Consider the following 26576-nt stretch of genomic DNA (forward strand, 5'->3'; position numbering starts at 1 on the left):
CACTGGCTGCAGAACGACAGTCTAAAATTAAACACAAAGACGCAAAAGGCCGAGCTCCCGCCGTTTTCGAAGAGAGGAGGTTCCCGGCGGCGTTTTACCGTCGGTGTTAAAACGTTCGCTGATTGCGGGAGGAAACCAGGGAGGGGAATGGGGGTGTCGTGGAGAGAAAATAAAAATGTGGCTGCTTTGTCGGCCCTCTCAAGGTCTGTTGCCAACTCTGTTTTCTCCACAGGCCCCAGACCCCGCCCATCGCTACCACCCACCCTCCCACCTGTCCGCCCCTTCTTCCCCCCTCTCCTCCCCCCACCCGGGACGGGCTCAGAACTCGTCGTCTGAGCTCAGCAGGAGGGTCTTCTCTGTGTCGCGGATGCTAGCGATGCTGTGGGTCCGAGAGACGGCATGGCCGTTGCGCCAGGGGGTGCCGTGCTCCAGGGTCGACTGCTGCGTGTACTGCTGGTAGGCCGGCGAGAAGTTGTGGATGGCGTCCTGGACAATGTCGTGGGGGTTCATGGTCTCCTTCAGGCTGCTCGAGATGCTCTTCATGGGGGCGCAGCGACCTGAGGAGGAGGAGGAAAGAAAATGAGGAGGGCGGGTTCTCACAGAGACTTATCATCAATTTCTAACAGGACCGGTAAAGGGGAGATGCAGGGAGGACATTCCCGATGGTTGGGTGCATCCAGAAACCAGGGGAAGGCCTGCGGATTCGGGGTGGACTGTTTAGGATGGAGATGAGTAGACATTTCTTCACCCAAAGAGGAGTTCATTGGCATCAACTGCTTCCTGTGATAAAACACTGAAGGTATTCAAAAGGCGGTTAGATACAGCACTTGGAGCGAATGGGTTACAGGGAGATCCCTGGATTAGGCTATTGAGTTGGATCTTCAGTCACGATTGTGATGAATGGAGGAAGTAGGTTCAAAGGCCCGAATAGCTTCCTCCTGCACCTATGTTTCTATGAAAGGCTTTTAGGCATCCACTCTGGTTTCTCTCTCTCCCCACAGATGCTGCCAGCCCAGCGGAGATTCTCCAGCAATTCCTGTTTTTATTATGAGGATGGATGTGTTGGTCTGGAGCTGTGATGTGAAGCTGTGATGTGAAGCCTCTAGGATTTGATCTAGTCACGGTTGGTAACACAGCACAACTTTTGGGTAACACTTTGCTCCGTCTCCCAGATTTAAAATGGGACAGTTGGCACCTGGTACCTGGTATGGCAACTGTACCATTCAAGATCGGAGACGGTTACAGTGAGTGGTGAACTCAGCCTGGACAATCACAAAGGCCAACCTCCCATTTATAGCATCCATCTACCAGGCCCGCTGTCAAGGAAAGGCCACCAACATTCTCAAAGATCCATCCCACCCTGGCAATGTTTTTCTACAACCTCTACCATCGGGGAGAAGGTACAGAATCCTGAACACACGCACCAGCCGGTTTTCAAACAGTTTCCACCCTACTGTTGTTAGAATACTGAACGGACTCTCAGACTCGCCTGTCCCTGTGTTTTTGTTTTTGCCGCTGTTTACCTATTATTTACTGTCTCTGCTACTTAATTTGTGATCTGCCTGTATTGCTCGCAAGACAAAGCTTTTCACTGTGCCTCGGTACACGTAACAATAAATTCAATTCAATTCAATTCAATTCAAAGGGACCCAAGGGGCAACTTTTTCACGCAGAGAGTGGTGTGTGCATGGAACGAGCTGCCAGAGGAAGTGGTGGAGGTTGGTACAATTACAGCATTTAAAAGGCATCTGGGTGGTACATGAATAGGAAGGGTTTAGAAGGATATGGGACAAGTGCTGGCAAATGGGACTAGGTCAGACTGGGATGTCTAATCAGCACAGACAAGTTGGACCGAAGGGTCTTTTCCACACTTTGTCATTTTATAATCCCACTACTTGGCACATGGACCTCCTGCAAGGATGTTAGTCCAGTTCCACTTCAGGTGCAGGAGACCCTTTCTCAGAAACAGTCCCGGTGATCCAGGAGAGTCTAAAGTCCTCCCCCTCCTGCACTAACTCTTCAGCCATGCATTCAACAAAGATCATTAGAAAGCAAATTCCAAACCTACGACCACTTCCAACAAGGGTAGCAGATATATGGGAACAGACCCCCTGCACATGCCCCTCCAAGTCACTCACCATTCTGACTTGGAAATATATCCTTCACCATCGCGGAGTCAAAATTCTGGAATTCCCTAAGGGCATTGTGGGTCAACCCACAGCAGGTGGACTGCAGCGGTTCAAGGAAGCAGCTCACCCCCACCTTCTCAAGGGGCAACTAGGGACGGGGCACTAAAAGCTGAACCAACCAGCGACACCCACATCCCACTAGTAAATCAAAACAACCACACATTTTAAAGAGTGAGAGTGTTGGGGTGACAGAGAAGGTGGTCCAATAGAAGACTCAGGGGGAGGGGAAATGCAAGAGGTTAAACACCACTCCCCCCCCCCCCACCAAGGCCAAACTTTGCCCCCAAACTTAACTGTCAGCCCATAAGAGATTGGCAGATCCCTGGAAGATGGAGCAAAGTGCTTTCCTAAACCTGCACAGTGTTGCCAGTTGTGACTGAACCAAATCCTGGAGATTGCATCTCACATCTCATTACTGCATTTATGCCCCAAACGTTGATTCTCCTGCTCCTCGGATGCTGCCTGACCGGCTGTGCTTCTCCAGCACCACACTCTCCGCTCTGATCTCCAGTTCACTTTCACATCATTTGCCCCCAGACTTCTGCTATGAGTTGACCAACATGTCCATCCTCGTAATAAAACGAGGAATTGCAGGAGAAACTCAGCATCGGTGGAGAGACACACAGAGTTGACGTTTCAAGCCCGTGTGAAAGGGCAATGGCTAGACTATTAATCCAAAAATGTAATTGATGTTCTGGGAACCCAGGTTCAAAACCTGCCACGGCAGATGGTGCAATTTGAATTCAGTAAAGAATGTGGAATGATGATGACCATGAAACCAGATGGGGCTTTTTTCCCAACAATCAATAATGCCCTTTAAAGGAAGGAAAACAGTCATATTTACTTGGTGTGGCCGACATATGACTCTAGACTCACAGTAATGAGGTTGATTTAATAGAATAGAATCCCTACAATGTGGAAACAGGCCATTTGGCCCAACAGGTCCACATCAGCCCTCCGAAGAGTAACCCACCCAGACCCATTCCCCTCTCCTATTACTCTACATTTACCCCTGTCTAATGCACCTAACCTATACATCCTTGAATACTATAGGCTATTTAGCATGGCCAATTTGCCTAATGTGCACATCTTTGGATTGTGGGAGGAAACCGGAGTACCCAGAGAAAACCCACGGTAACAATGTGCAAACTCCACATGGACACTTGCCCGAGGCTGGAACCAAACCCAGATCCCTGGAGCTGTGAGGCAGCAGTGCTAACCACTGAGCCACCAATTTCTTCTTTGATGAGGAAATATTCTCAGGCTTGGGATAACCCTGCCCGAGGGGTACAGTTGGCACCAGGCTTCTGAATGAGCACCCTCCACCCCTCTGAATTCTATGGAGTTCACAGCCCGAGAGGCTGGGGAGTCACTCTGTGTGCAGGTCGCACATCCACACGACAGGTCAGTACACCTGGAAGGCCCGCTGCTGGAGTTGCTCGCCCCTTCGGGAGCTGCTGGATGACCATTTGCTACCAATGATCCTCAGCGTATGATTTGAGCAGATGGCAGTGTGGGAGGGAGTCACGTGGCCCCAGGGTGTACTTCGGGGGGGACCAGCAGACACCCAGAGGGAGACCCGACTCGGGGCAGGGAAGGGTGGGGGATAGACAGACAGACCATCTTTTGGGAGGCTGGGACAGCTCAGGATATGGCTGCTGTATCCAAACAGACCAGGGGACTTTGGTTTTGAAGGGGGTAGGGATTGTTTGGGGGGGGGGGGGGGAAGGATGGAGAGAGAGTGATTGGAATTTCTTTTTGTTTTGAGTGTGGTGTGACTGGGGTCTTTTGGGGAAGGAGGTAAAAGGGGAGGTTGGGGGAGAGAGCGAAGGAAATGTTGAGTTTTCTGGGTGGGGCTCAAAAAATGCTTAGGGTTTGAGTGAGTGGAAGGAAGGAAAGTGATTGGCTTTGTGTATGTGTGTGCGCGTGTGTGTCGGTGTCTGTGTGTGTGCGCATGTGGGGTGGTTTAGGGAAGGGGAGCGACTGGGTTTGTGTGTGCGTGTCTGTGCAGGGGGGTGTTTTAGGGAAGGGGAGTGACTGGGTTTGTGTGTGTGTGGGGGGGTGTTGATTAGGTAAGGGGAGTGACTGGCTGTGTGTGCGTGTCTGTGGGTTGCGCGCACACGCGTGTGGGGTGGTTTAGGGAAGGGGAGTAACTGGGTTTGTGTGTGTCTGTGTGTGCGTGCGTGTCTGTCTGTGTGCACACGTCTGTGCGTATGCACGCATGTGTGTCTGTGGGTACTCGCGTCTGTGTGTGCGCACACGCGGTGGTTTACGGGAGGGGAGTGACTGGGTTTGTGTGTGCAAGTGCGTGTGTGTGTGTGGGAGGGTGTTGTTTAGGGAAGGGGAGTGACTGGGGTTGTGTGTGTGTGGGGGGGTGGTTTAGGGAAGGGGAGTGACTGGGGTTGTGTGTGTGTGGGGGGTGGTTTAGGGAAGGGGAATGACTGGGGTTGTGTGTGTGTGCACGCGCGTGTGTCTGTGTGAGTGTGCATGTGGGGTGGATTAGGGAAGAGAAGCGACTGGGTTTGTGTGTGTGGGGGGGGTCGTTTAGGGAAGGGGAGTGATTGGGTTTGTGTGTGTATGTGGAGGGAGTGGTTTAGGGAAGGGGAGTGGTTTAGGGAAGGGAAGGGGAGTGATTGGGTTTGTGTGTGTGTGTGCGGGGTGCGTCGGGAAAGGGAGTGACTGGGTTTGTATGTGTGTTTTAGGGAAGGGGAGTGACTTGATTTGTGTGTGTGTGTGTTTGTGGAAGGGGCTTTAGGGAAGGGGAGTGACTGGGTTTGTGTGTGTGTGAGCAGGATGCTTTAGGGAAGGGGATTGTCTGGGTTTATGTCTGTGTATGGGGGAGGGAATGGTTTCGGGAAGGGGAGTGACTGGGTTTGTGTGTGTGGGAGGGGGTGGAGTTTAGAGAATAGGAGTGACTGTGTTTGTGTGTGTGTGTGTGTGGAGGGGGTTGGTTCAGGGAAGGGGAGTGACTGGATTTGTGAGTGTGAGTGTGTGTGTGGGGTGTGCTCTAGGGAAGGGGAGTGACTGTGTTTGTGTGTGTGTGTGGGGGGTTGCTTTAGGGAAGGGGAGTGACTGGGTTTGTGTGTGGGGCGGTGCTTTAGGGAAGGGGAGTGACTGGGTTTGTGTGTGTGTGTATGTGTGTCTGGGGGTTGGCTTAGGGAAGGGGAGTGATTGGGTTTGTGTGTGTATGTGGGGGGAGTGGTTTAGGGAAGGGGAGTGGTTTAGGGAAGGGGAGTGACTGGATTTGTGTGTGTGTGTGGGGATGCTTTAGGGAAGGGGAGTGACTGTGTTTGTGTGTGTTTGGGGGGGTGGTTTAGGGAAGGGGAGTGACTGTGTGTGTGTGGGGGGGGGGAGTTTAGAGAATAAGAGTGACTGTGTTTGTGTGTGTGTGTGTGTGGAGAGGGGTTGGTTCAGGGAAGGGGAGTGACTGGGTTTGTGTGTGTGTGTGGGTGGGTGTTCTAGGGAATGGGAGTGACTGGGTTTGTGTGTGTGTGTGGGTGTTCTAGGGAAGGGGAGTGACTGGGTTTGTGTGTGGGGGGGGTGGTTTAGGGAAGGGGAGTAACTGGGTGTGTGTGGGGGGTGCTTTAGGGAAGAGAAGTGACTGGGTTGGTGTGTGTGTGTATGTGGGGGGAACGGTTAAGGGAAGGGGAGTGGTTTAGGGAAGGGGAGTGACTGGGTTTGTGTGTGTGTGTGTGTGTGCGGGGGGGTGGTTTAGGGAAGGGGAGTGACTGGGTTTGTGTGTGTGTGTGTGTGTGTGGGGGGGGGTGGTTTAGGGAAGGGGAGTGATTGGGTTTGTGTGTGTATGTGTGGGGAGTGGTTTAGGGAAGAGGAGTGGTTGAGGGAAGGGGAGTGACTGGGTTTGTGTGTGTGTGGGGGGGTGGTTTAGGGAAGGGGAGTAACTGGGTTTGTGTGTGGGGGGGGTGGTTTAGGGAAGGGGAGTGACTGGGTTTGTGTGTATGTGTGTATGTGTTTGGGGGTGCTTTAGGGAAGGGGAGTGACTTGGTTGCTGTGTGTGTGTGGGGGTGGTTTAGGGAAGGGGAGTGATTGGGTTTGTGAGTGTGTGTGTGTGTGTGTCTGGGGGTTGGCTTACGGAAGGGGAGTGACTGGGTGTGTGTGTGGGGGGGCTTTAGGGAAGGGGAGTGACTGGGCTTGTGTGTGTATGTGTGTGTGCTTGTGGGGGTGGTTTAATGAAGGGGAGTGGCTGGGTTTGTGAGTGTGTGGGGGGGCATTAGGGTAGGGAGTGACTGGGTTTGTGTGTGTATTTGTGTGTGTGTGGGGGGGTGGTTTAATGAATGGGAGTGGCTGGGTTTGTGAGTGTGTGTGTTTGGGGGTGGTGCTTTAGGGACGGGGAGTGACTGGGTTTGTGTGTGTGTGGGGGGGCATTAGGGTAGGGAGTGACTGGGTTTGTGTGTGTGTGGGGGGGGGTTGGTTTCATGAATGGGAGTGGCTGGGTTTGTGAGTGTGTGTGTGTTTGGGGGTGGTGCTTTAGGGAAGGGGAGTGACTGGGTTTGTGTGTGTGGTTTAGGGAAGGGGGGTGACTGGGTTTGTGTGTGTGGGGGGGGGTCTTTAGGGAAGGGGAGTGACTGGGTTTGTGTGTGTGTGTGTGGGCGGGGTGCTTTAGGGAAGGGGAGTGACTGGGTTTGTGTGTGTGGGGGGGCTTTAGGGAAGGGGAGTGACTGGGTTTGTGTCTGTGTGTGGGGGGGTGGCTTTAGGGAAGGGGAGTGACTGGGTTTGTGTGTGTGTGTGGGGGGGGCTTTAGGGAAGGGGAGTGACTGGGTTTGTGTGTGTGTGTGTGTGGAGCGGCTTTAGGGAAGGGGAGTTACTTGTTTGGTGTGTTTGGGGGGGCTTTAGGGAAGGGAGTGACTGGGTTTGTGTGTGTATGGGTGTGTGGGGGGGTGGTTTAGGGAAGGGAAGTGATTGGGTTTGTGTCTGTATGTGGGGGGAGTGGTTTAGGGAAGGGGAGTGACTGGGTTTGTGTGTGTGGGGGGGCTTTAAGGGGAGTGACTGGGTTTGTGTGTGTGTGTGTGTGTATGTGTGTCTGGGGGTTGGCTTAGGGAAGGGGAGTGACTGGGTGTGTGTGTGGGGGGTGCTCTAGGGAGGGGGAGTGACTGGGTTTGTGTGTATGTGTTTGGGGGTGCTTTAGGGAAGGGGAGTGACTTGGTTGCTGTGTGTGTGTATGGGGGTGGTTTAGGGAAGGGGAGTGATTGGGTTTTTGAGTGTGTGTGTGTGTCTGGGGGTTGGCTTAGGGAAGGGGAGTGATTGGGTTTGTGAGTGTGTGTGTGTGTCTGGGGGTTGGCTTAGGGAAGGGGAGTGATTGGGTTTGTGAGTGTGTGGGGGGGCATTAGGGTAGGGAGTGACTGGGTTTGTGTGTGTATTTGTGTGTGTGTGGGGGGATGGTTTAATGAAGGGGAGTGGCTGGGTTTGTGAGTGTGTGTGTGTATGTGTGTCTGGGGGTTGGCTTGGGGAAGGGGAGTGACTGGGTGTGTGTGTGGGGGGGCTTTAGGGAAGGGGAGTGACTGGGCTTGTGTGTGTATGTGTGTGTGTGGGGGGGGGTGGTTTAATGAGGGCAGTGGCTGGGTTTGAGAGTGTGTGTATGTTTGGGGGTGGTGCTTTAGGGACGGGGAGTGACTGGGTTTGTGTGTGTCGGGGGGCATTAGGGTAGGGAGTGACTGGGTTTGTGTGTGTATTTGTGTGTGTGGGGGGGGTGGGGTGGTTTAATGAAGGGGAGTGGCTGGGTTTGTGTGTGTGCGTGTGTGTTTGGGGGTGGTGCTTTAGGGAAGGGGAGTGACTGGGTTTCTGTGTGTGGTTTAGGGAAGGGGGGTGACTGGGTTTGTGTGTGTTGGGGGGGATCTTTAGGGAAGGGGAGTGACTGGGTTTGTGTGTGTGTGTGTGTGTGTGTGTGGGCGGGGTGCTTTAGGGAAGGGGAGTGACTGGGTTTGTGTGGGTGTGTGTGTGTGGGGGCAGCTTTAGGGAAGGGGAGTGACTGGGTTTGTGTGTGTGTGTGTGTGTGTGTGGGCGGGGTGCTTTAGGGAAGGGGAGTGACTGGGTTTGTGTCTGTGTGTGGGGGGGTGGCTTTAGGGAAGGGGAGTGACTGGGTTTGTGTCTGTGTGTGGGGGGGTGGCTTTAGGGAAGGGGAGTGACTGAGTTTGTGTGTGTGTGGGGGAGTGGCTTTAGGGGAGGGGAGTGACTGGGTTTGTGTGTGTGTGTGTGTGTGGAGCGGCTTTAGGGAAGGGGAGTTACTTGTTTGGTGTGGCTTTAGGGAAGGGAGTGACTGGGTTTGTGTGGGTGTGTGGGGGGGTGGTTTAGGGAAGGGAAGTGATTGGGTTTGTGTCTGTATGTGGGGGGAGTGGTTTAGGGAAGGGGAGTGGTTTAGGGAAGGGGAGTGACTGGGTTTGTGTGTGTGTGGGGGCGGTACGTATGGAAGGGGAGTGACTGGGTGTGTGTGTGTGGGGAGGGCTTTAAGGAAGGGGAGTGACTGGGTTGGTGTGTGTGTGGGGGGCATTAGGGAAGGGGAGTGACTGGGTTTGTGTGTGTGTGTGGGGGAGGGAATGGTTTAGGGAAGGGGAGTGACTGGGTTTGTGTGTGTGTGGGGGAGGCTTTAGGGAAGGGGAGTGACTGGGTTGGTGTGTGTGTGTGGGGGGGGGCTTTAGGGAAGGGGAGTGACTGGGTTTGTGTGTGCGTGTGCAGGGAGTGTTTTAGGGAAGGGGAGTGACTGGGTTTGTGTATGCGTGTGCAGGGAGTGGTTTAGGGAAGGGGAGTGACTGGGTTTGTGTGTGTGTGTGTGTGGTGGGGGGGCTTTAGGGAAGGGAGTGACTGGGTTTGTGTGTGCGTGTGCAGGGAGTGGTTTAGGGAAGGGGCATGCCTGGGGTTGTGTGTGAGAGGGGGGAGTGGTTTAGGGAAGGGGAGTGACTGGGTTTTTGTGTGTGTGTGTGGCAGGGGGTGGTTTAGGGAAGGGGAGGAATTGGGTTTGTGTGTGTGTGTGTGTGTGTGTGTGTGTGTGTGGCAGGCATGGTTTAGGTAAGGAGAGTGACTGGGTTAGTGTGTATGTGTGGGTGTGCATGGGGGTGAGGCATGGTTCAGGGAAGGGGAATGTCTGGCTTGTGTGTGTGTGTGGTGGTTTAATTAAGGGGAGTAACTGGGTTTGTGTGTGTGTGGGCAGGGTGCTTTAGGGAAGGGGAGTGACTGGGTTTGTGTGTGTGGGCAGTGTGCTTGAGGGAAGGGGAATGACTGGGTTTTTGTGTGTGTGGGTGGGAATGGGAGTGACTGGCTTCGTGTGTGTGTGTGTGTGTGTGTGGGGGGGGTCGTTAAGTAAGGGGAGTGACTGGGTTTGTGTGTGTGGGGGAGGGAATGGGAGTGACTGGCTTTGTGTGTTCGGGGGGTCGTTAAGGAAGGGGAGTGACTGGGTTTGTGTGTGTGTGTGTATGTGTGTGGGTGTGTGGGGTGATTTAAGGAAGGGGAGTGACTGGGTTTGTGTTGCGTGGGAAGTAGTGACTGGTGTAAATGGGCTAAGGAGTGATTGGGGTTGGGGGAAGGGGGAAGAGACTGGACTTGGATGAACAAATTACCATTTTTTAATTACATTTACTCTTTCATCGAAATGTGGGTGTCGCTGGCTCTGTTTCACTTCCCTAACTGACCTGAGCAGTTTGCAAGGGCATATCAAAGGGGAGTTATGAGTCAACCACATTAGATGCAACCACAGAAATCTGAATTTGACTAATAATCTGTCTCAGAAATGCCAACTTTCCATCTTAGCACTCTCGTAAATCTTTACAGAGTCATCGAGCAAGGAAGCAGACCCTTCGGTCCGACCATGCTGACTGTAACCCCAAACTAAACCAGTCCCACCTGCCTGCACTTGGCCCATATCCCTCCAAACATTGCTTTTTCATGTACTCATCTAAAGTTTTCTTAAACATTGTAACTGTACCCATATCCACCACTTTCTCAGGAAATTCAATCCACACACAAACCACTCTCCAAGTAAAAAAAAACTGCCCCATTTCGTCCTTTTTAAATCTTTCCCCCTCACCTTAAAAATATGCCCCTCGTCTTGAAATCCCCCATCCTGGGGAAAAGAAAACACCTGCCATTTACCTTACCTATACCCCTCATGACGTTTTAAGCCTCCGATGCTCCAGTGAAGAAAGTCCTACCCTATCCAATGTCTCCCTATAACACAAACCCTCCAATCCTGGCAACATCCCGGTAAATCCCTTCTGAACCCTCTCCAGTTTAATAATATCCTTCCTACAACAGGGCGCCCAGAAGGGACCTCACCAACATCCCAGAAGATATGCAGACCAGGTGAATTGGCCATGTAAATTGCCCCATAGTGTTAGGTGCATTAATCAGGGATAAATGTAGGGGAATGGGTCTGGGTGGGTTACTCTTCGGAGGGTCGGTGTGGACTTGTTGGGCCAAAAAGCCTGTTTCCACACTGTAGGGAATCTAATCTAATCAACATCCTGCACAACCTTAACATGACATCTCATGACTTGTACAATTGGCAGTAGGGCCTTGGATAGTGCTGTAGAACAGAGAGACCAAGGGGTTCATAGAACAGTACAGCACAGTACAGGCCAGTGGGGTTTGAGAAGATTTGTAGCTCAGGTTGAGGTTCTGGATGTAGGTTTGCTCGCTGAGCTGGAAGGTTTGTTTTCAGATGTTTCGTCACCATACTAGGTAACATCTTCAGTGAGCCTCCTTCATGTGAAGGCTCACTGAGGATGTTACCTAGTAGGGTGACAAAACGTCTGAAAACAAACCTTCCAGCTCAGCGAGCAAACCTACATCCAGAACAGTACAGGCCCTTCGGCCTACAATGTTGCGCCAAGCATTTATCTTAATCTAAGATCACCAGGTTCATAATTCCTTGAACTTTGCGTCACATGTAGACAGGATGGTTAAGGAGGTGTTGAGCACACCCGGCTTTTTTTGTTAGACATTCTTTCTAAAAGACAATGGTTGCTTGGGTAAAACAAAGTAACTCATGTCTGAATGCACCCCTCCCCCTCCTCTCCCAACAGGCTCCTTGTTGTGGTTTCTAGAGAGTTGCACAATTTGCACATCTCCTATTTTAGACTTCTCCACAGGAGATTGCAAAATCAGTGCCAGTAAGTGTGACAGTTTCAGGAGTTCCACATTCCGCTCTCTATACCCCCCCAACCGCCCCCCCCCCGCTCCTCAATCACTCTGTGGGTGGGTGGGGCGCAAGTCTGCACACAGCAAGATCCCACAAGCAGTAAGGAAACAAGACGAGCTGATGAGGTGTTTTTGAAGCCTGTCAAGGGCTTGAGTGTTGGTGACGATGCTGGTTAGAACATTCCGGTCCCTCATCAAAACAGTGGCTGTGGGGATCATTACTATCCATCACAGAGAAGCCAAACTGGCCTTGGTTTCAGGTCTCAGGTGAGAGTTTCCTGGAGTCAAGACCTGAAGCTCAAATGGAAAAAGCAAAAAGAGATAGTGGGAGCAGATGCTCAGTAATGGGCTCGAATATTACCCGTGATATTTCTCCTGACGTCCCACTCAAAAACGGAATCATGAGGAACATTTTCCCAAATTCACATACGGTATCAAATGGAACAGATCAAAACTGGCGATCAGCGGAGAGTTAAGAATCGATTTTGTTTCCCAACACTGGTGGCACACCCTGAACTTAACACAACTCAGTCAATTCCAGCTCCCCACCGCCAAACCATCCCAAATGGAATTCGTCCCTTGGGAGACTTGATGAGCTCAAGAAAGTGAGGACTGCAGATGCCGGAGATCAGAGTCGAGTGTGTGGTGCTGGAAAAACACAACAGGTCAGGCAGCATCCGAGGAGCAGGAGAGTCGATGTTTCGGGTGTAAGATATCCCTGATGAAGCGCTTATGCCCGAAACGTCGACTCTCCCTCTCCTCGGATGCTGCCTGACCTGCAGTGCTTTTCCAGTGCCACACTCCAAACTTTGATGAGCAAGCTATTCAATTTTTGCTTTTTGATTCATTTGCATAATGAGGGCAGTTGCTGGCTCGGTCTGCATTTATTACCCATCCTGAATCACCCCGAGGACAGTTGAGAGTCAGCCATATTGCTGAGAGTCTGGAGTCACATGTACAGACCAGGTAAGGATGACTGATGAAGGGTTTTTGCCTGAAACATTAATTTTCCTGCTCCTTGGATGCTGCCTGGCCCGCTGTGTTTTTCCAGCACCACTCTAATCTCGATGTAGGTTTGTTCACTGAGCTGGAAGGTTCATCTTCAGATGTTTTGTCACCATACTAGGTAACATCTTCACTGAGCCTCCAGACGAACCCTGTATGGTGACGAAATGTCTGAAAGTGAACCTTCCAGCTCAGCAAGCAAACCTACATCCAGAACTTCAAGCTGAGCTACAAATCTTCTCAAAACTCACTAACTCTAATCTTGATTCTAATCTCCAGCATCTGCAGAACCCAATTTTGCCTAGGATAACAGATTGCCTCCCTCGCGAAAGTGAAACAGATGGGCTTTTCCTGATAGTCAGCGATGGATTCATGATCATTATTAAGTCTTAATTCCAAATTTCACTCTCCCCTGACCCTGCCAAAATGAACCAAAACTCCTGGAATAGTCCCCCCACCCCAATAGTGCAGGGATTGTACCTAAACCCCCCAGAAACATAAAATCTCAACATCACCTTCCCAAGAGCAATCAGCAGGATTTGAACGCAGGTCCTGAGATCATTACCCACGTCTCTGGATGAACAGTTCAGCGATCACACCTCTCAGCTACTGCCTCCCCTTAATCAGAGTCGCTGACCCGCTGTTAAAGACAGTCTAAAACAGTGCCATCTCAGCACCGTACTGGAGGGAGTGCTGCGTCCACTGAAACTTTCAGATGAGATGTCACAGTCAGGACCCCTTCTACTGTATTGGACAGCGACAAGATGGTGTAGGATGTGGAGGTGTTGGTGCCACCCTCAGTGCCCTGGCCAATATTAACACTCGATGGGTACCACCAAAAAAACAAGATGATATCGCCCTTAATTGTTAGTAAGACCCTGCTGTGCAGCACTCCCTGCGTTATGCGCAATGCAAAAGAAAATTTCATCAGCATTCGCAAGCTGCGGAATGCCCTCAGGTACTGAGAGGCGCCACATAAATGCACATCTCTCGCGATACCCCCTCCAATGGACAAAGCAAGAACACAGTACATTCACAGAGCAAGGATCAAATTCAGCAATTACAGACTAACAAGAAAAAAGGTAAGTTCAGCCTACCGTAGGGCCCATATGCCAGGACTATCCACGGTGAGAGATTGGCAGAAGCAGGAGACAGTGAAAGAGAGTGAGAGACAGAAAGGAGGGAGAGGGGTGGGTGCAGAGTGAGAGAAGGAGAAAAAAAAAGAATGAATGAGAAGGAACCCCCCGACACTCCACACCCACACAAACACGACCTGCTGCTCATATCATCAGACACAAAATAAAACTGTGATCATACAGTGCTTTTATTTCCCTAGTTTAACTTCCCCAATATTGACTGGGAACTCTATAGGTTAGATGGGTCAGTTTTTGTTCAATGTGTGCAGGAGGTACAGTATGTACAGGCCAACAAGGGGTGATGCATATTGGATTTGGTACTGCAGAATGAACCTGGCCAGGTGTTAGATTTGGAGGTAGGTGAGCACTTTGGTGATAGTGATCACAATTTGGTTATGTTTACATAGCAATGAGCAGTGATAGGTATGTACCGCAGGGAGACAGGTATAACTGGGGGAAAGGCAATTATGATGCGATTGGGCAAGATTTTAAGATGCATAGGATGGGGAAGGAAACTGCAACTCCAATTGAAATGTGGAGCTTATTCAAGGAATGGATACTGTGGGTCCTTGACAAGTATATACCTAACGGCAGGGAGGTAGTTGTCGAGAGAAGGATTAATGGTTTACTAAAGAAGTTGAAGCTCTTGTCAAGAGGAAGAAGGCAGCTTATATGAGGAGGAGGTGTGAAGGCTGAGATAGGGGCTGGAGTGTCATAAGTTAGCCAGAAAAGATCTAAAGAGAGGGCTAAGAAGAGCCAGGAGGGGACCTGAGGTTGGTGGATGGGATCAAGGAAAACCCCAAGGTCTTGTACAGGTATATCCGAAATAAAAGAATGACTAGAGTAAGATGAGGGCCACTGAAAGATAGTGTGGAAAGTTGTGTGTGGAATGTAAAGACATAGGGGACGCACTTAATGAATACTTTTTGTCAGTATTCACATTGGAAAAGGGCAATGTTAATGAGAATACGGAGATTCAGGCTACAAGGTTAGATGGGATTGAGGAGGTTTTAGCAGTTTTGGAAGATCTGAAGATAGATAAGATCCCTGGGCTGCTTGGAATTTATCCTCGGATTCTCCGAGGAGATTGCAGAGCCTTTGGCTTCAATCTTTATGTCATCATTGTTGACAGGAGTCGTGCCAGAAGACTAGAGGATAGCAAATATTGTTCCTTTATTTAAGAAGGGGAGTAGAGACAACCCTGGTAATTATAGGCCAGTGAGCCTTACTTTGGTTGTGGGTAAGGTGTTGGAAAAAATTATAAGAGATAGGATTTGTAATTGCATGCAATTCTGGTCTCCTTCCTATCGGAAGGATGTTGTGAAACTTGAGAAGGTTCAGGAAAGGTTTACAAGGATGTTGAGCTACAGGGAGGATTGAACTCTGGGGAAGAGGCTGAATAGGCTGGGGCTGTTATCCCTGGAGCGTCAAAGGTGAGGGGTGACCTTATAAAGGTTGATACAATCATGAGGGGCATGGATAGGGTAAATAGCTAAGGTATTTTCCCTGGGGTGAGGGAGTCCAGAAGTAGAGGGCATAGGTTTAGGATGAGAGGGGAAAGATATAAAAGGGACCTAAGGGTGGTACGTGTATGGAATGAGCCGCCAGAGGACGTAGTGGGGGCTGGTACAATTACAACACATAAGAGCATCTGGATGGGTGCATGAATAGGAAGGGTTTGGAGGGATGTGGGCCAAGTGCTGCCAAATGGGTCTAGATTGGGTTGGGATATCTGGTCAGCATGGACGGGTTGGACCGAAGGGTCTGTTTCCGTGCTGTACATCTCTATGACTGCATAACTCAGCGTATAGAATTGTGTTGCAGCAAATATAGTATTAATCAAAATGTGGCCGTTCCCACGATGCCTCAGGGTTTAACCAAAAAACAGAAAATGCCAGAAATGCTCAGCAGTTTGGGGTGCATCTGAGGTGAGCAAATGCATTAATGCTTCAGGGCAATATTATTCAGTTAGAGCCTTCTTTCAGGTTTCAGGCAAGCCAGCTGATGGAGCTGGAAGAAAGGAGGACATTTGATCTCTTTGTGTAGTCTTGTGTAGCCACATGAGACAGGTTGGGGTAAGGGAGTTAGGAGAGTTGGGGGAGAGAGAGAGCAAGGAGGTGGGGAGAGAGGAAGTGAGGAGAGGAGGGGGATGAGGGACTTAGGAGATGGTGGGGGAGAGGGAGTTACGAGACAGCGGGGTGGGGGGGTGGTGAGTGAGTTAAGAGATGGTGGGAAGAGGGAGTTAGGAGATGGAGGAAGAGAGTGTGAGGAAATGGCAGGGGGAGAGGGAGCGAGGAGACAGGAGCAGAGAGGGAGAGAGGAGTCGGGGTGGAGAGGGAACGAGGAGTCGGGGTGGAGAGGGAACGAGGAGTCGGGAGTGTAGAGTCGGGATCGAGAGGGAGCGAGGGGTTGGGGTGGAGAGGGAGTGAGAAGTCGGGTGCGGAGAGGGAGTGAGGAGTCGGAGTGGAGAGGGAGCGAGGAGTCGGAGTGGAGAGGGAGCGAGGAGCCGGGAGTGGAGAGGGAGCGAGGAGCCGGGAGTGGAGAGGGAGTGAGGAGTCGGAGTGGAGAGGGAGCGAGGAGTCGGAGTGGAGAGGGAGTGAGGAGTCGGGAGTGGAGAGGGAGTGAGGATTCGGGAGTGGAGAGGGAGTGAGGAGTCGGGGTGGAGAGGGAGTGAGGAGTCGGGAGTGGAGAGGGAGTGAGGAGTCGGAGTGGAGAGGGAGCGAGGAGTCGGGAGTGGAGAGGGAGTGAGGAGTCGGAGTGGAGAGGGAGTGAGGAGTCGGGAGTGGAGAGGGAGTGAGGAGTCGGAGTGGAGAGGGAGTGAGGAGTCGGGAGTGGAGAGGGAGTGAGGATTCGGGAGTGGAGAGGGAGTGAGGATTCGGGAGTGGAGAGGGAGTGAGGAGTCGGAGTGGAGAGGGAGTGAGGATTCGGGAGTGGAGAGGGAGTGAGGAGATGGGAGTGGAGAGGGAGTGAGGAGTCGGGAGTGGAGAGGGAGTGAGGAGATGGGAGTGGAGAGGGAGTGAGGAGTCGGGAGTGGAGAGGGAGCGAGGAGTCGGGAGTGGAGAGGGAGCGAGGAGATGGGAGTGGAGAGGGAGTGAGGAGTCGGGAGTGGAGAGGGAGTGAGGAGTCGGGAGTGGAGAGGGAGTGAGGAGTCGGGAGTGGAGAGGGAGTGAGGAGTCGGGGTGGAGAGGGAGCGAGGAGTCGGGGGGGAGAGGGAGCGAGGAGTCGGGGTGGAGAGGGAGTGAGGAGTCGGGAGGGAGCGAGGAGTCAGGGTGGAGAGGGAGTGAGGAGTCGGGGTGGAGAGGGAGCGAGGAGTCGGGAGTGGAGAGGGAGTGAGGAGTTGGGGTGGAGAGGGAGCGAGGAGTCGGGAGTGGAGAGGGAGTGAGGAGTCGGGGTGGAGAGGGAGCGAGGAGTCGGGGTGGAGAGGGAGTGAGGAGTCGGGGGGGAGAGGGAGCGAGGAGTCGGGGTGGAGAGGGAGTGAGAAGTCGGGAGGGAGCGAGGAGTCAGGGTGGAGAGGGAGTGAGGAGTCGGGAGTGGAGAGGGAGTGAGGAGTCGGGAGGGAGCGAGGAGTCGGGGTGGAGAGGGAGTGAGGAGTCGGGGTGGAGAGGGAGTGAGGAGTCGGGAGTGGAGAGGGAGTGAGGAGTCGGGGTGGAGAGGGAGCGAGGAGTCGGGGGGGAGAGGGAGTGAGGAGTCGGGGTGGAGAGGGAGTGAGGAGTCGGGGTGGAGAGGGAGCGAGGAGTCGGGGTGGAGAGGGAGTGAGGAGTCGGGAGGGAGCGAGGAGTCAGGGTGGAGAGGGAGCGAGGAGTCGGGGGGGAGAGGGAGCGAGGAGTCGGGGGGGAGAGGGAGTGAGGAGTCGGGGTGGAGAGGGAGTGAGGAGTCGGGGTGGAGAGGGAGTGAGGAGTCGGGGGGGAGAGGGAGTGAGGAGTCGGGAGTGGAGAGGGAGTGAGGAGTCGGGAGTGGAGAGGGAGTGAGGAGTCGGGGGGGAGAGGGAGTGAGGAGTCGGGGTGGAGAGGGAGTGAGGAGTCGGGAGGGAGCGAGGAGTCAGGGTGGAGAGGGAGCGAGGAGTCAGGGTGGAGAGGGAGTGAGGAGTCGGGGGGGGAGAGGGAGTGAGGAGTCGGGAGGGAGCGAGGAGTCAGGGTGGAGAGGGAGCGAGGAGTCAGGGTGGAGAGGGAGTGAGGAGTCGGGGGGGAGAGGGAGTGAGGAGTCGGGAGTGGAGAGGGAGTGAGGAGTCGGGAGTGGAGAGGGAGTGAGGAGTCGGGGTGGAGAGGGAGCGAGGAGTCGGGGTGGAGAGGGAGCGAGGAGTCGGGAGTGGAGAGGGAGTGAGGAGTCGGGAGTGGAGAGGGAGTGAGGAGACGAGGTGGAGAGGGAACGAGGAGTCGGGAGTGGAGAGGGAGTGAGGAGACGGGAGTGGAGAGGGAGCGAGGAGTCGGAGTGGAGAGGAAGTGAGGAGTCGGAGTGGAGAGGGAGTGAGGAGTCGGGGTGGAGAGGGAGTGAGGAGTCGGGGTGGAGAGGGAGTGAGGAGTCGGGGTGGAGAGGGAGCGAGGAGTCGGGGTGGAGAGGGAGTGAGGAGTCGGGGGGGAGAGGGAGTGAGGAGTCGGGAGTGGAGAGGGAGTGAGGAGTCGGGGTGGAGAGGGAGCGAGGAGTCGGCGTGGAGAGGGAGTGAGGAGTCGGGAGGGAGCGAGGAGTCAGGGTGGAGAGGGAGCGAGGAGTCAGGGTGGAGAGGGATTGAGGAGTCGGAGTGGAGAGGGAGTGAGGAGTCGGGGGGGGAGAGGGAGTGAGGAGTCGGGAGTGGAGAGGGAGTGAGGAGTCGGGGTGGAGAGGGAGCGAGGAGTCGGCGTGGAGAGGGAGCGAGGAGTCGGGGTGGAGAGGGAGCGAGGAGTCGGGGTGGAGAGGGAGCGAGGAGTCGGGAGTGGAGAGGTAGTGAGGAGTCGGAGTGGAGAGGGAGTGAGGAGTCGGGGTGGAGAGGGAGTGAGGAGTCGGGGTGGAGAGGGAGTGAGGAGTCGGGGTGGAGAGGGAGTGAGGAGTCGGGAGTGGAGAGGGAGTGAGGAGTCGGAGTGGAGAGGGAGTGAGGAGTCGGGGTGGAGAGGGAGTGAGGAGTCGGGAGTGGAGAGGGAGTGAGGAGTCGGAGTGGAGAGGGAGTGAGGAGTCGGGAGTGGAGAGGGAGTGAGGAGTCGGAGTGGAGAGGGAGTGAGGAGTCGGGGTGGAGAGGGAGTGAGGAGTCGGAGTGGAGAGGGAACGAGGAGTCGGGGTGGAGAGGGAGCGAGGAGACGGGAGTGGAGAGGGAGTGAGGAGATGGGGTGGAGAGGGAGTGAGGAGTCGGGGTGGAGAGGGAGTGAGGAGTCGGGGTGGAGAGGGAGTGAGGAGTCGGGGTGGAGAGGGAGTGAGGAGTCGGAGTGGAGAGGGAGTGAGGAGTCGGGAGTGGAGAGGGAGCGAGGAGTCGGGAGTGGAGAGGGAGCGAGGAGTCGGGAGTGGAGAGGGAGCGAGGAGTCGGGGTGGAGAGGGAGTGAGGAGTCGGAGTGGAGAGGGAGTGAGGAGTCGGGGTGGAGAGGGAGTGAGGAGTCGGGGTGGAGAGGGAGTGAGGAGTCGGGGTGGAGAGGGAGTGAGGAGTCGGAGTGGAGAGGGAGTGAGGAGTCGGAGTGGAGAGGGAGTGAGGAGTCGGAGTGGAGAGGGAGTGAGGAGTCGGGGTGGAGAGGGAGTGAGGAGTCGGGGTGGAGAGGGAGTGAGGAGACGGAGTGGAGAGGGAGCGAGGAGTCGGAGTGAAGAGGGAGCGAGGAGTCGGAGTGGAGAGGGAGCGAGGAGTCGGAGTGGAGAGGGAGCGAGGAGTAGGGGGGTGGAGAGGGAGTGAGGAGTGGGGAGTGGAGAGGGAGCGAGGAGTCGGGAGTGGAGAGGGAGTGAGGAGTCGGGAGTGGAGAGGGAGTGAGGAGTCGGAGTGGAGAGGGAGCGAGGAGTCGGGAGTGGAGAGGGAGCGAGGAGTCGGAGTGGAGAGGGAGGGAGGAGTCGGGAGTGGAGAGGGAGTGAGGAGACGGAGTGGAGAGGGAGCGAGGAGTCGGAGTGGAGAGGGAGCGAGGAGTCGGAGTGGAGAGGGAGCGAGGAGTCGGGAGTGGAGAGGGAGCGAGGAGTCGGGAGTGGAGAGGGAGTGAGGAGACGGAGTGGAGAGGGAGCGAGGAGTCGGAGTGGAGAGGGAGCGAGGAGTCGGAGTGGAGAGGGAGTGAGGAGTCGGGGGGTGGAGAGGGAGTGAGTCGTCGGGAGTGGAGAGGGAGCGAGGAGTCGGGAGTGGAGAGGGAGTGAGGAGTCGGGAGTGGAGAGGGAGTGAGGAGTCGGGAGTGGAGAGGGAGTGAGGAGTCGGGAGTGGAGAGGGAGTGAGGAGATGGGAGTGGAGAGGGAGTGAGGAGTTGGGGTGGAGAGGGAACGAGGAGTCGGGGTGGAGAGGGAGCGAGGAGTCGGAGTGGAGAGGGAGTGAGGAGTCGGAGTGGAGAGGGAGTGAGGAGACGGAGTGGAGAGGGAGTGAGCAGTTGGGGTGGAGAGGGAACGAGGAGTCGGGGTGGAGAGGGAGCAAGGAGTCGGAGTGGAGAGGGAGTGAGGAGTCGGAGTGGAGAGGGAGTGAGGAGATGGGAGTGGAGAGGGAGTGAGGAGTTGGGGTGGAGAGGGAACGAGGAGTCGGGGTGGAGAGGGAGTGAGGAGTCGGGAGTGGAGAGGGAGCGAGGAGTCGGGAGTGGAGAGGGAGTGAGGAGTCGGGAGTGGAGAGGGAGCGAGGAGTCGGGAGTGGAGAGGGAGTGAGGAGTCGGGAGTGGAGAGGGAGTGAGGAGTCGGGGTGGAGAGGGAGTGAGGAGTCGGGGTGGAGAGGGAGTGAGGAGTCGGGGTGGAGAGGGAGTGAGGAGTCGGGAGGGAGCGAGGAGTCGGGGTGGAGAGGGAGTGAGGAGTCGGGGTGGAGAGGGAGTGAGGAGTCGGGGTGGAGAGGGAGTGAGGAGTCGGAGTGGAGAGGGAGTGAGGAGTCGGAGTGGAGAGGGAGTGAGGAGACGGAGTGGAGAGGGAGCGAGGAGTCGGAGTGAAGAGGGAGCGAGGAGTCGGAGTGGAGAGGGAGCGAGGAGTCGGGGGGTGGAGAGGGAGTGAGGAGTCGGGAGTGGAGAGGGAGCGAGGAGTCGGGAGTGGAGAGGGAGCGAGGAGTCGGGAGTGGAGAGGGAGTGAGGAGTCGGAGTGGAGAGGGAGCGAGGAGTCGGGAGTGGAGAGGGAGCGAGGAGTCGGAGTGGAGAGGGAGTGAGGAGTCGGGAGTGGAGAGGGAGTGAGGAAACGGAGTGGAGAGGGAGCGAGGAGTCGGAGTGGAGAGGGAGCGAGGAGTCGGAGTGGAGAGGGAGCGAGGAGTCGGGAGTGGAGAGGGAGCGAGGAGTCGGGAGTGGAGAGGGAGTGAGGAGTCGGGAGTGGAGAAGGAGTGAGGAGACGGAGTGGAGAGGGAGCGAGGAGTCGGAGTGGAGAGGGAGCGAGGAGTCGGAGTGGAGAGGGAGTGAGGAGTCGGGGGGTGGAGAGGGAGTGAGGAGTCGGGAGTGGAGAGGGAGCGAGGAGTCGGGAGTGGAGAGGGAGTGAGGAGTCGGGAGTGGAGAGGGAGTGAGGAGTCGGGAGTGGAGAGGGAGTGAGGAGTCGGGAGTGGAGAGGGAGTGAGGAGTCGGGGTGGAGAGGGAGTGAGGAGTCGGGGTGGAGAGGGAGTGAGGAGATGGGAGTGGAGAGGGAGCGAGGAGTCGGAGTGGAGAGGGAGAGAGGAGTCGGAGTGGAGAGGGAGTGAGGAGATGGGAGTGGAGAGGGAGTGAGGAGTCGGAGTGGAGAGGGAGTGAGGAGTCGGAGTGGAGAGGGAGTGAGGAGTCGGGAGTGGAGAGGGAGAGAGGAGTCGGAGTGGAGAGGGAGTGAGGAGTCGGGAGGGAGCAAAGAGTCGGGGTGGAGAGGGAGTGAGGAGACGGGAGTGGAGAGGGAGCGAGGAGTCGGGAGTGGAGAGGGAGTGAGGAGACGGGAGTGGAGAGGGAGCGAGGAGTCGGGAGTGGAGAGGGAGTGAGGAGTCGGGAGTGGAGAGGAAGTGAGGAGTCGGAGTGGAGAGGGAGTGAGGAGTCGGGGTGGAGAGGGAGCGAGGAGACGGGAGTGGAGAGGGAGCGAGGAGTCGGGAGTGGAGAGGGAGTGAGGAGTCGGGAGTGGAGAGGAAGTGAGGAGTCGGGGTGGAGAGGGAGTGAGGAGTCGGGGTGGAGAGGGAGCGAGGAGTCGGGGTGGAGAGGGAGCGAGGAGTCGGGAGGGAGCGAGGAGTCAGGGTGGAGAGGGAGCGAGGAGTCAGGGTGGAGAGGGAGTGAGGAGTCGGGGGGGGAGAGGGAGTGAGGAGTCGGGAGTGGAGAGGGAGTGAGGAGTCGGGGTGGAGAGGGAGCGAGGAGTCGGCGTGGAGAGGGAGTGAGGAGTCGGGGTGGAGAGGGAGTGAGGAGTCGGGAGTGGAGAGGGAGCGAGGAGTCGGGGTGGAGAGGGAGCGAGGAGTCGGGAGTGGAGAGGGAGTGAGGAGTCGGAGTGGAGAGGGAGTGAGGAGTCGGGGTGGAGAGGGAGTGAGGAGTCGGGGTGGAGAGGGAGTGAGGAGTCGGAGTGGAGAGGGAGTGAGGAGTCGGGGTGGAGAGGGAGTGAGGAGTCGGAGTGGAGAGGGAACGAGGAGTCGGGGTGGAGAGGGAGCGAGGAGACGGGAGTAGAGAGGAAGTGAGGAGTCGGAGTGGAGAGGGAGTGAGGAGTCGGGGTGGAGAGGGAGTGAGGAGTCGGGGTGGAGAGGGAGTGAGGAGTCGGGGTGGAGAGGGAGTGAGGAGTCGGGGTGGAGAGGGAGTGAGGAGTCGGAGTGGAGAGGGAGTGAGGAGTCGGGGTGGAGAGGGAGTGAGGAGTCGGGGTGGAGAGGGAGTGAGGAGTCGGAGTGGAGAGGGAGTGAGGAGTCGGAGTGGAGAGGGAGTGAGGAGTCGGAGTGGAGAGGGAGTGAGGAGTCGGGGTGGAGAGGGAGTGAGGAGTCGGGGTGGAGAGGGAGCGAGGAGACGGAGTGGAGAGGGAGCGAGGAGTCGGAGTGAAGAGGGAGCGAGGAGTCGGAGTGGAGAGGGAGCGAGGAGTCGGAGTGGAGAGGGAGCGAGGAGTAGGGGGGTGGAGAGGGAGTGAGGAGTGGGGAGTGGAGAGGGAGCGAGGAGTCGGGAGTGGAGAGGGAGTGAGGAGTCGGGAGTGGAGAGGGAGTGAGGAGTCGGAGTGGAGAGGGAGCGAGGAGTCGGGAGTGGAGAGGGAGCGAGGAGTCGGAGTGGAGAGGGAGTGAGGAGACGGAGTGGAGAGGGAGCGAGGAGTCGGAGTGGAGAGGGAGCGAGGAGTCGGAGTGGAGAGGGAGCGAGGAGTCGGGAGTGGAGAGGGAGCGAGGAGTCGGGAGTGGAGAGGGAGTGAGGAGACGGAGTGGAGAGGGAGCGAGGAGTCGGAGTGGAGAGGGAGCGAGGAGTCGGAGTGGAGAGGGAGTGAGGAGTCGGGGGGTGGAGAGGGAGTGAGTCGTCGGGAGTGGAGAGGGAGCGAGGAGTCGGGAGTGGAGAGGGAGTGAGGAGTCGGGAGTGGAGAGGGAGTGAGGAGTCGGGAGTGGAGAGGGAGTGAGGAGTCGGGAGTGGAGAGGGAGTGAGGAGATGTGGGTGGAGAGGGAGTGAGGAGTTGGGGTGGAGAGGGAACGAGGAGTCGGAGTGGAGAGGGAGTGAGGAGTCGGAGTGGAGAGGGAGTGAGGAGTCGGAGTGGAGAGGGAGTGAGGAGACGGAGTGGAGAGGGAGTGAGGAGTTGGGGTGGAGAGGGAACGAGGAGTCGGGGTGGAGAGGGAGCAAGGAGTCGGAGTGGAGAGGGAGTGAGGAGTCGGAGTGGAGAGGGAGTGAGGAGATGGGAGTGGAGAGGGAGTGAGGAGTTGGGGTGGAGAGGGAACGAGAAGTCGGGGTGGAGAGGGAGTGAGGAGTCGGGGTGGAGAGGGAGTGAGGAGTCGGGGTGGAGAGGGAGTGAGGAGTCGGGGTGGAGAGGGAGTGAGGAGTCGGGGTGGAGAGGGAGTGAGGAGTCGGGGTGGAGAGGGAGTGAGGAGTCGGAGTGGAGAGGGAGTGAGGAGTCGGGAGTGGAGAGGGAGTGAGGAGTCGGAGTGGAGAGGGAGTGAGGAGTCGGGGTGGAGAGGGAGTGAGGAGTCGGGGTGGAGAGGGAGTGAGGAGTCGGGGTGGAGAGGGAGTGAGGAGTCGGAGTGGAGAGGGAGTGAGGAGTCGGGAGTGGAGAGGGAGTGAGGAGTCGGAGTGGAGAGGGAGTGAGGAGTCGGGGTGGAGAGGGAGTGAGGAGTCGGAGTGGAGAGGGAGTGAGGAGTCGGAGTGGAGAGGGAGTGAGGAGTCGGGGTGGAGAGGGAGTGAGGAGTCGGGGTGGAGAGGGAGTGAGGAGTCGGGGTGGAGAGGGAGTGAGGAGTCGGAGTGGAGAGGGAGTGAGGAGTCGGAGTGGAGAGGGAGTGAGGAGTCGGAGTGGAGAGGGAGTGAGGAGTCGGGGTGGAGAGGGAGTGAGGAGTCGGGGTGGAGAGGGAGTGAGGAGACGGAGTGGAGAGGGAGCGAGGAGTCGGAGTGAAGAGGGAGCGAGGAGTCGGAGTGGAGAGGGAGCGAGGAGTCGGAGTGGAGAGGGAGCGAGGAGTAGGGGGGTGGAGAGGGAGTGAGGAGTGGGGAGTGGAGAGGGAGCGAGGAGTCGGGAGTGGAGAGGGAGTGAGGAGTCGGGAGTGGAGAGGGAGTGAGGAGTCGGAGTGGAGAGGGAGCGAGGAGTCGGGAGTGGAGAGGGAGCGAGGAGTCGGAGTGGAGAGGGAGTGAGGAGACGGAGTGGAGAGGGAGCGAGGAGTCGGAGTGGAGAGGGAGCGAGGAGTCGGAGTGGAGAGGGAGCGAGGAGTCGGGAGTGGAGAGGGAGCGAGGAGTCGGGAGTGGAGAGGGAGTGAGGAGACGGAGTGGAGAGGGAGCGAGGAGTCGGAGTGGAGAGGGAGCGAGGAGTCGGAGTGGAGAGGGAGTGAGGAGTCGGGGGGTGGAGAGGGAGTGAGTCGTCGGGAGTGGAGAGGGAGCGAGGAGTCGGGAGTGGAGAGGGAGTGAGGAGTCGGGAGTGGAGAGGGAGTGAGGAGTCGGGAGTGGAGAGGGAGTGAGGAGTCGGGAGTGGAGAGGGAGTGAGGAGATGGGAGTGGAGAGGGAGTGAGGAGTTGGGGTGGAGAGGGAACGAGGAGTCGGAGTGGAGAGGGAGTGAGGAGTCGGAGTGGAGAGGGAGTGAGGAGTCGGAGTGGAGAGGGAGTGAGGAGACGGAGTGGAGAGGGAGTGAGGAGTTGGGGTGGAGAGGGAACGAGGAGTCGGGGTGGAGAGGGAGCAAGGAGTCGGAGTGGAGAGGGAGTGAGGAGTCGGAGTGGAGAGGGAGTGAGGAGATGGGAGTGGAGAGGGAGTGAGGAGTTGGGGTGGAGAGGGAACGAGGAGTCGGGGTGGAGAGGGAGTGAGGAGTCGGGAGTGGAGAGGGAGCGAGGAGTCGGGAGTGGAGAGGGAGTGAGGAGTCGGGAGTGGAGAGGGAGTGAGGAGTCGGGAGTGGAGAGGGAGTGAGGAGTCGGGGTGGAGAGGGAGTGAGGAGTCGGGGTGGAGAGGGAGTGAGGAGTCGGGGTGGAGAGGGAGTGAGGAGTCGGGAGGGAGCGAGGAGTCGGGGTGGAGAGGGAGTGAGGAGTCGGGGTGGAGAGGGAGTGAGGAGTCGGGGTGGAGAGGGAGTGAGGAGTCGGAGTGGAGAGGGAGTGAGGAGTCGGGGTGGAGAGGGAGTGAGGAGACGGAGTGGAGAGGGAGCGAGGAGTCGGAGTGAAGAGGGAGCGAGGAGTCGGAGTGGAGAGGGAGCGAGGAGTCGGGGGGTGGAGAGGGAGTGCGGAGTCGGGAGTGGAGAGGGAGCGAGGAGTCGGGAGTGGAGAGGGAGCGAGGAGTCGGGAGTGGAGAGGGAGTGAGGAGTCGGAGTGGAGAGGGAGCGAGGAGTCGGGAGTGGAGAGGGAGCGAGGAGTCGGAGTGGAGAGGGAGTGAGGAGTCGGGAGTGGAGAGGGAGTGAGGAAACGGAGTGGAGAGGGAGCGAGGAGTCGGGGGGTGGAGAGGGAGTGAGGAGTCGGGAGTGGAGAGGGAGCGAGGAGTCGGGAGTGGAGAGGGAGCGAGGAGTCGGGAGTGGAGAGGGAGTGAGGAGTCGGAGTGGAGAGGGAGCGAGGAGTCGGGAGTGGAGAGGGAGCGAGGAGTCGGAGTGGAGAGGGAGTGAGGAGTCGGGAGTGGAGAGGGAGTGAGGAAACGGAGTGGAGAGGGAGCGAGGAGTCGGAGTGGAGAGGGAGCGAGGAGTCGGAGTGGAGAGGGAGCGAGGAGTTGGGAGTGGAGAGGGAGCGAGGAGTCGGGAGTGGAGAGGGAGTGAGGAGTCGGAGTGGAGAGGGAGTGAGGAGTCGGGAGTGGAGAAGGAGTGAGGAAACGGAGTGGAGAGGGAGCGAGGAGTCGGGGGGTGGAGAGGGAGTGAGGAGTCGGGAGTGGAGAGGGAGCGAGGAGTCGGGAGTGGAGAGGGAGCGAGGAGTCGGGAGTGGAGAGGGAGTGAGGAGTCGGAGTGGAGAGGGAGCGAGGAGTCGGGAGTGGAGAGGGAGCGAGGAGTCGGAGTGGAGAGGGAGTGAGGAGTCGGGAGTGGAGAGGGAGTGAGGAAACGGAGTGGAGAGGGAGCGAGGAGTCGGAGTGGAGAGGGAGCGAGGATTCGGAGTGGAGAGGGAGCGAGGAGTTGGGAGTGGAGAGGGAGCGAGGAGTCGGGAGTGGAGAGGGAGTGAGGAGTCGGAGTGGAGAGGGAGTGAGGAGTCGGGAGTGGAGAAGGAGTGAGGAGACGGAGTGGAGAGGGAGCGAGGAGTCGGAGTGGAGAGGGAGCGAGGAGTCGGAGTGGAGAGGGAGTGAGGAGTCGGGGGGTGGAGAGGGAGTGAGGAGTCGGGAGTGGAGAGGGAGCGAGGAGTCGGGAGTGGAGAGGGAGTGAGGAGTCGGGAGTGGAGAGGGAGTGAGGAGTCGGGAGTGGAGAGGGAGTGAGGAGTCGGGAGTGGAGAGGGAGTGAGGAGTCGGGGTGGAGAGGGAGTGAGGAG

The 26576-nt window shown here is 56.8% G+C and overlaps 1 protein-coding gene across 4 annotated transcripts in view; it reads right to left on the reverse strand.

The window, feature by feature from the left end:
• Positions 1-312: 312 nt before the first annotated feature.
• tmem184ba (transmembrane protein 184ba) overlaps positions 313-26576 on the reverse strand; it is a 139620-nt gene continuing 113356 nt past the window's right edge. For 3 of the 4 annotated variants that reach the window (XM_087978105.1, XM_087978107.1, XM_087978106.1), the window contains exons 9-10: positions 13436-13456; positions 313-557 (exon numbers count right to left, since the gene is read on the reverse strand). In XM_087978105.1, the coding sequence (XP_087834231.1) occupies positions 319-557; positions 13436-13456 (260 nt within the window). In that variant the 3' untranslated portion in view covers positions 313-318. The remainder of the gene's footprint in view (positions 558-13435; positions 13457-26576) is intronic. The other variant, XM_087978108.1, reaches the window with a different exon arrangement.

The sequence above is a fragment of the Chiloscyllium plagiosum genome, unplaced genomic scaffold (assembly GCF_037043375.1).
Source record: "Chiloscyllium plagiosum isolate Xiang-an unplaced genomic scaffold, Cpla_swu_hap1 HiC_scaffold_33, whole genome shotgun sequence".
Lineage (NCBI taxonomy): Eukaryota > Metazoa > Chordata > Chondrichthyes > Orectolobiformes > Hemiscylliidae > Chiloscyllium > Chiloscyllium plagiosum.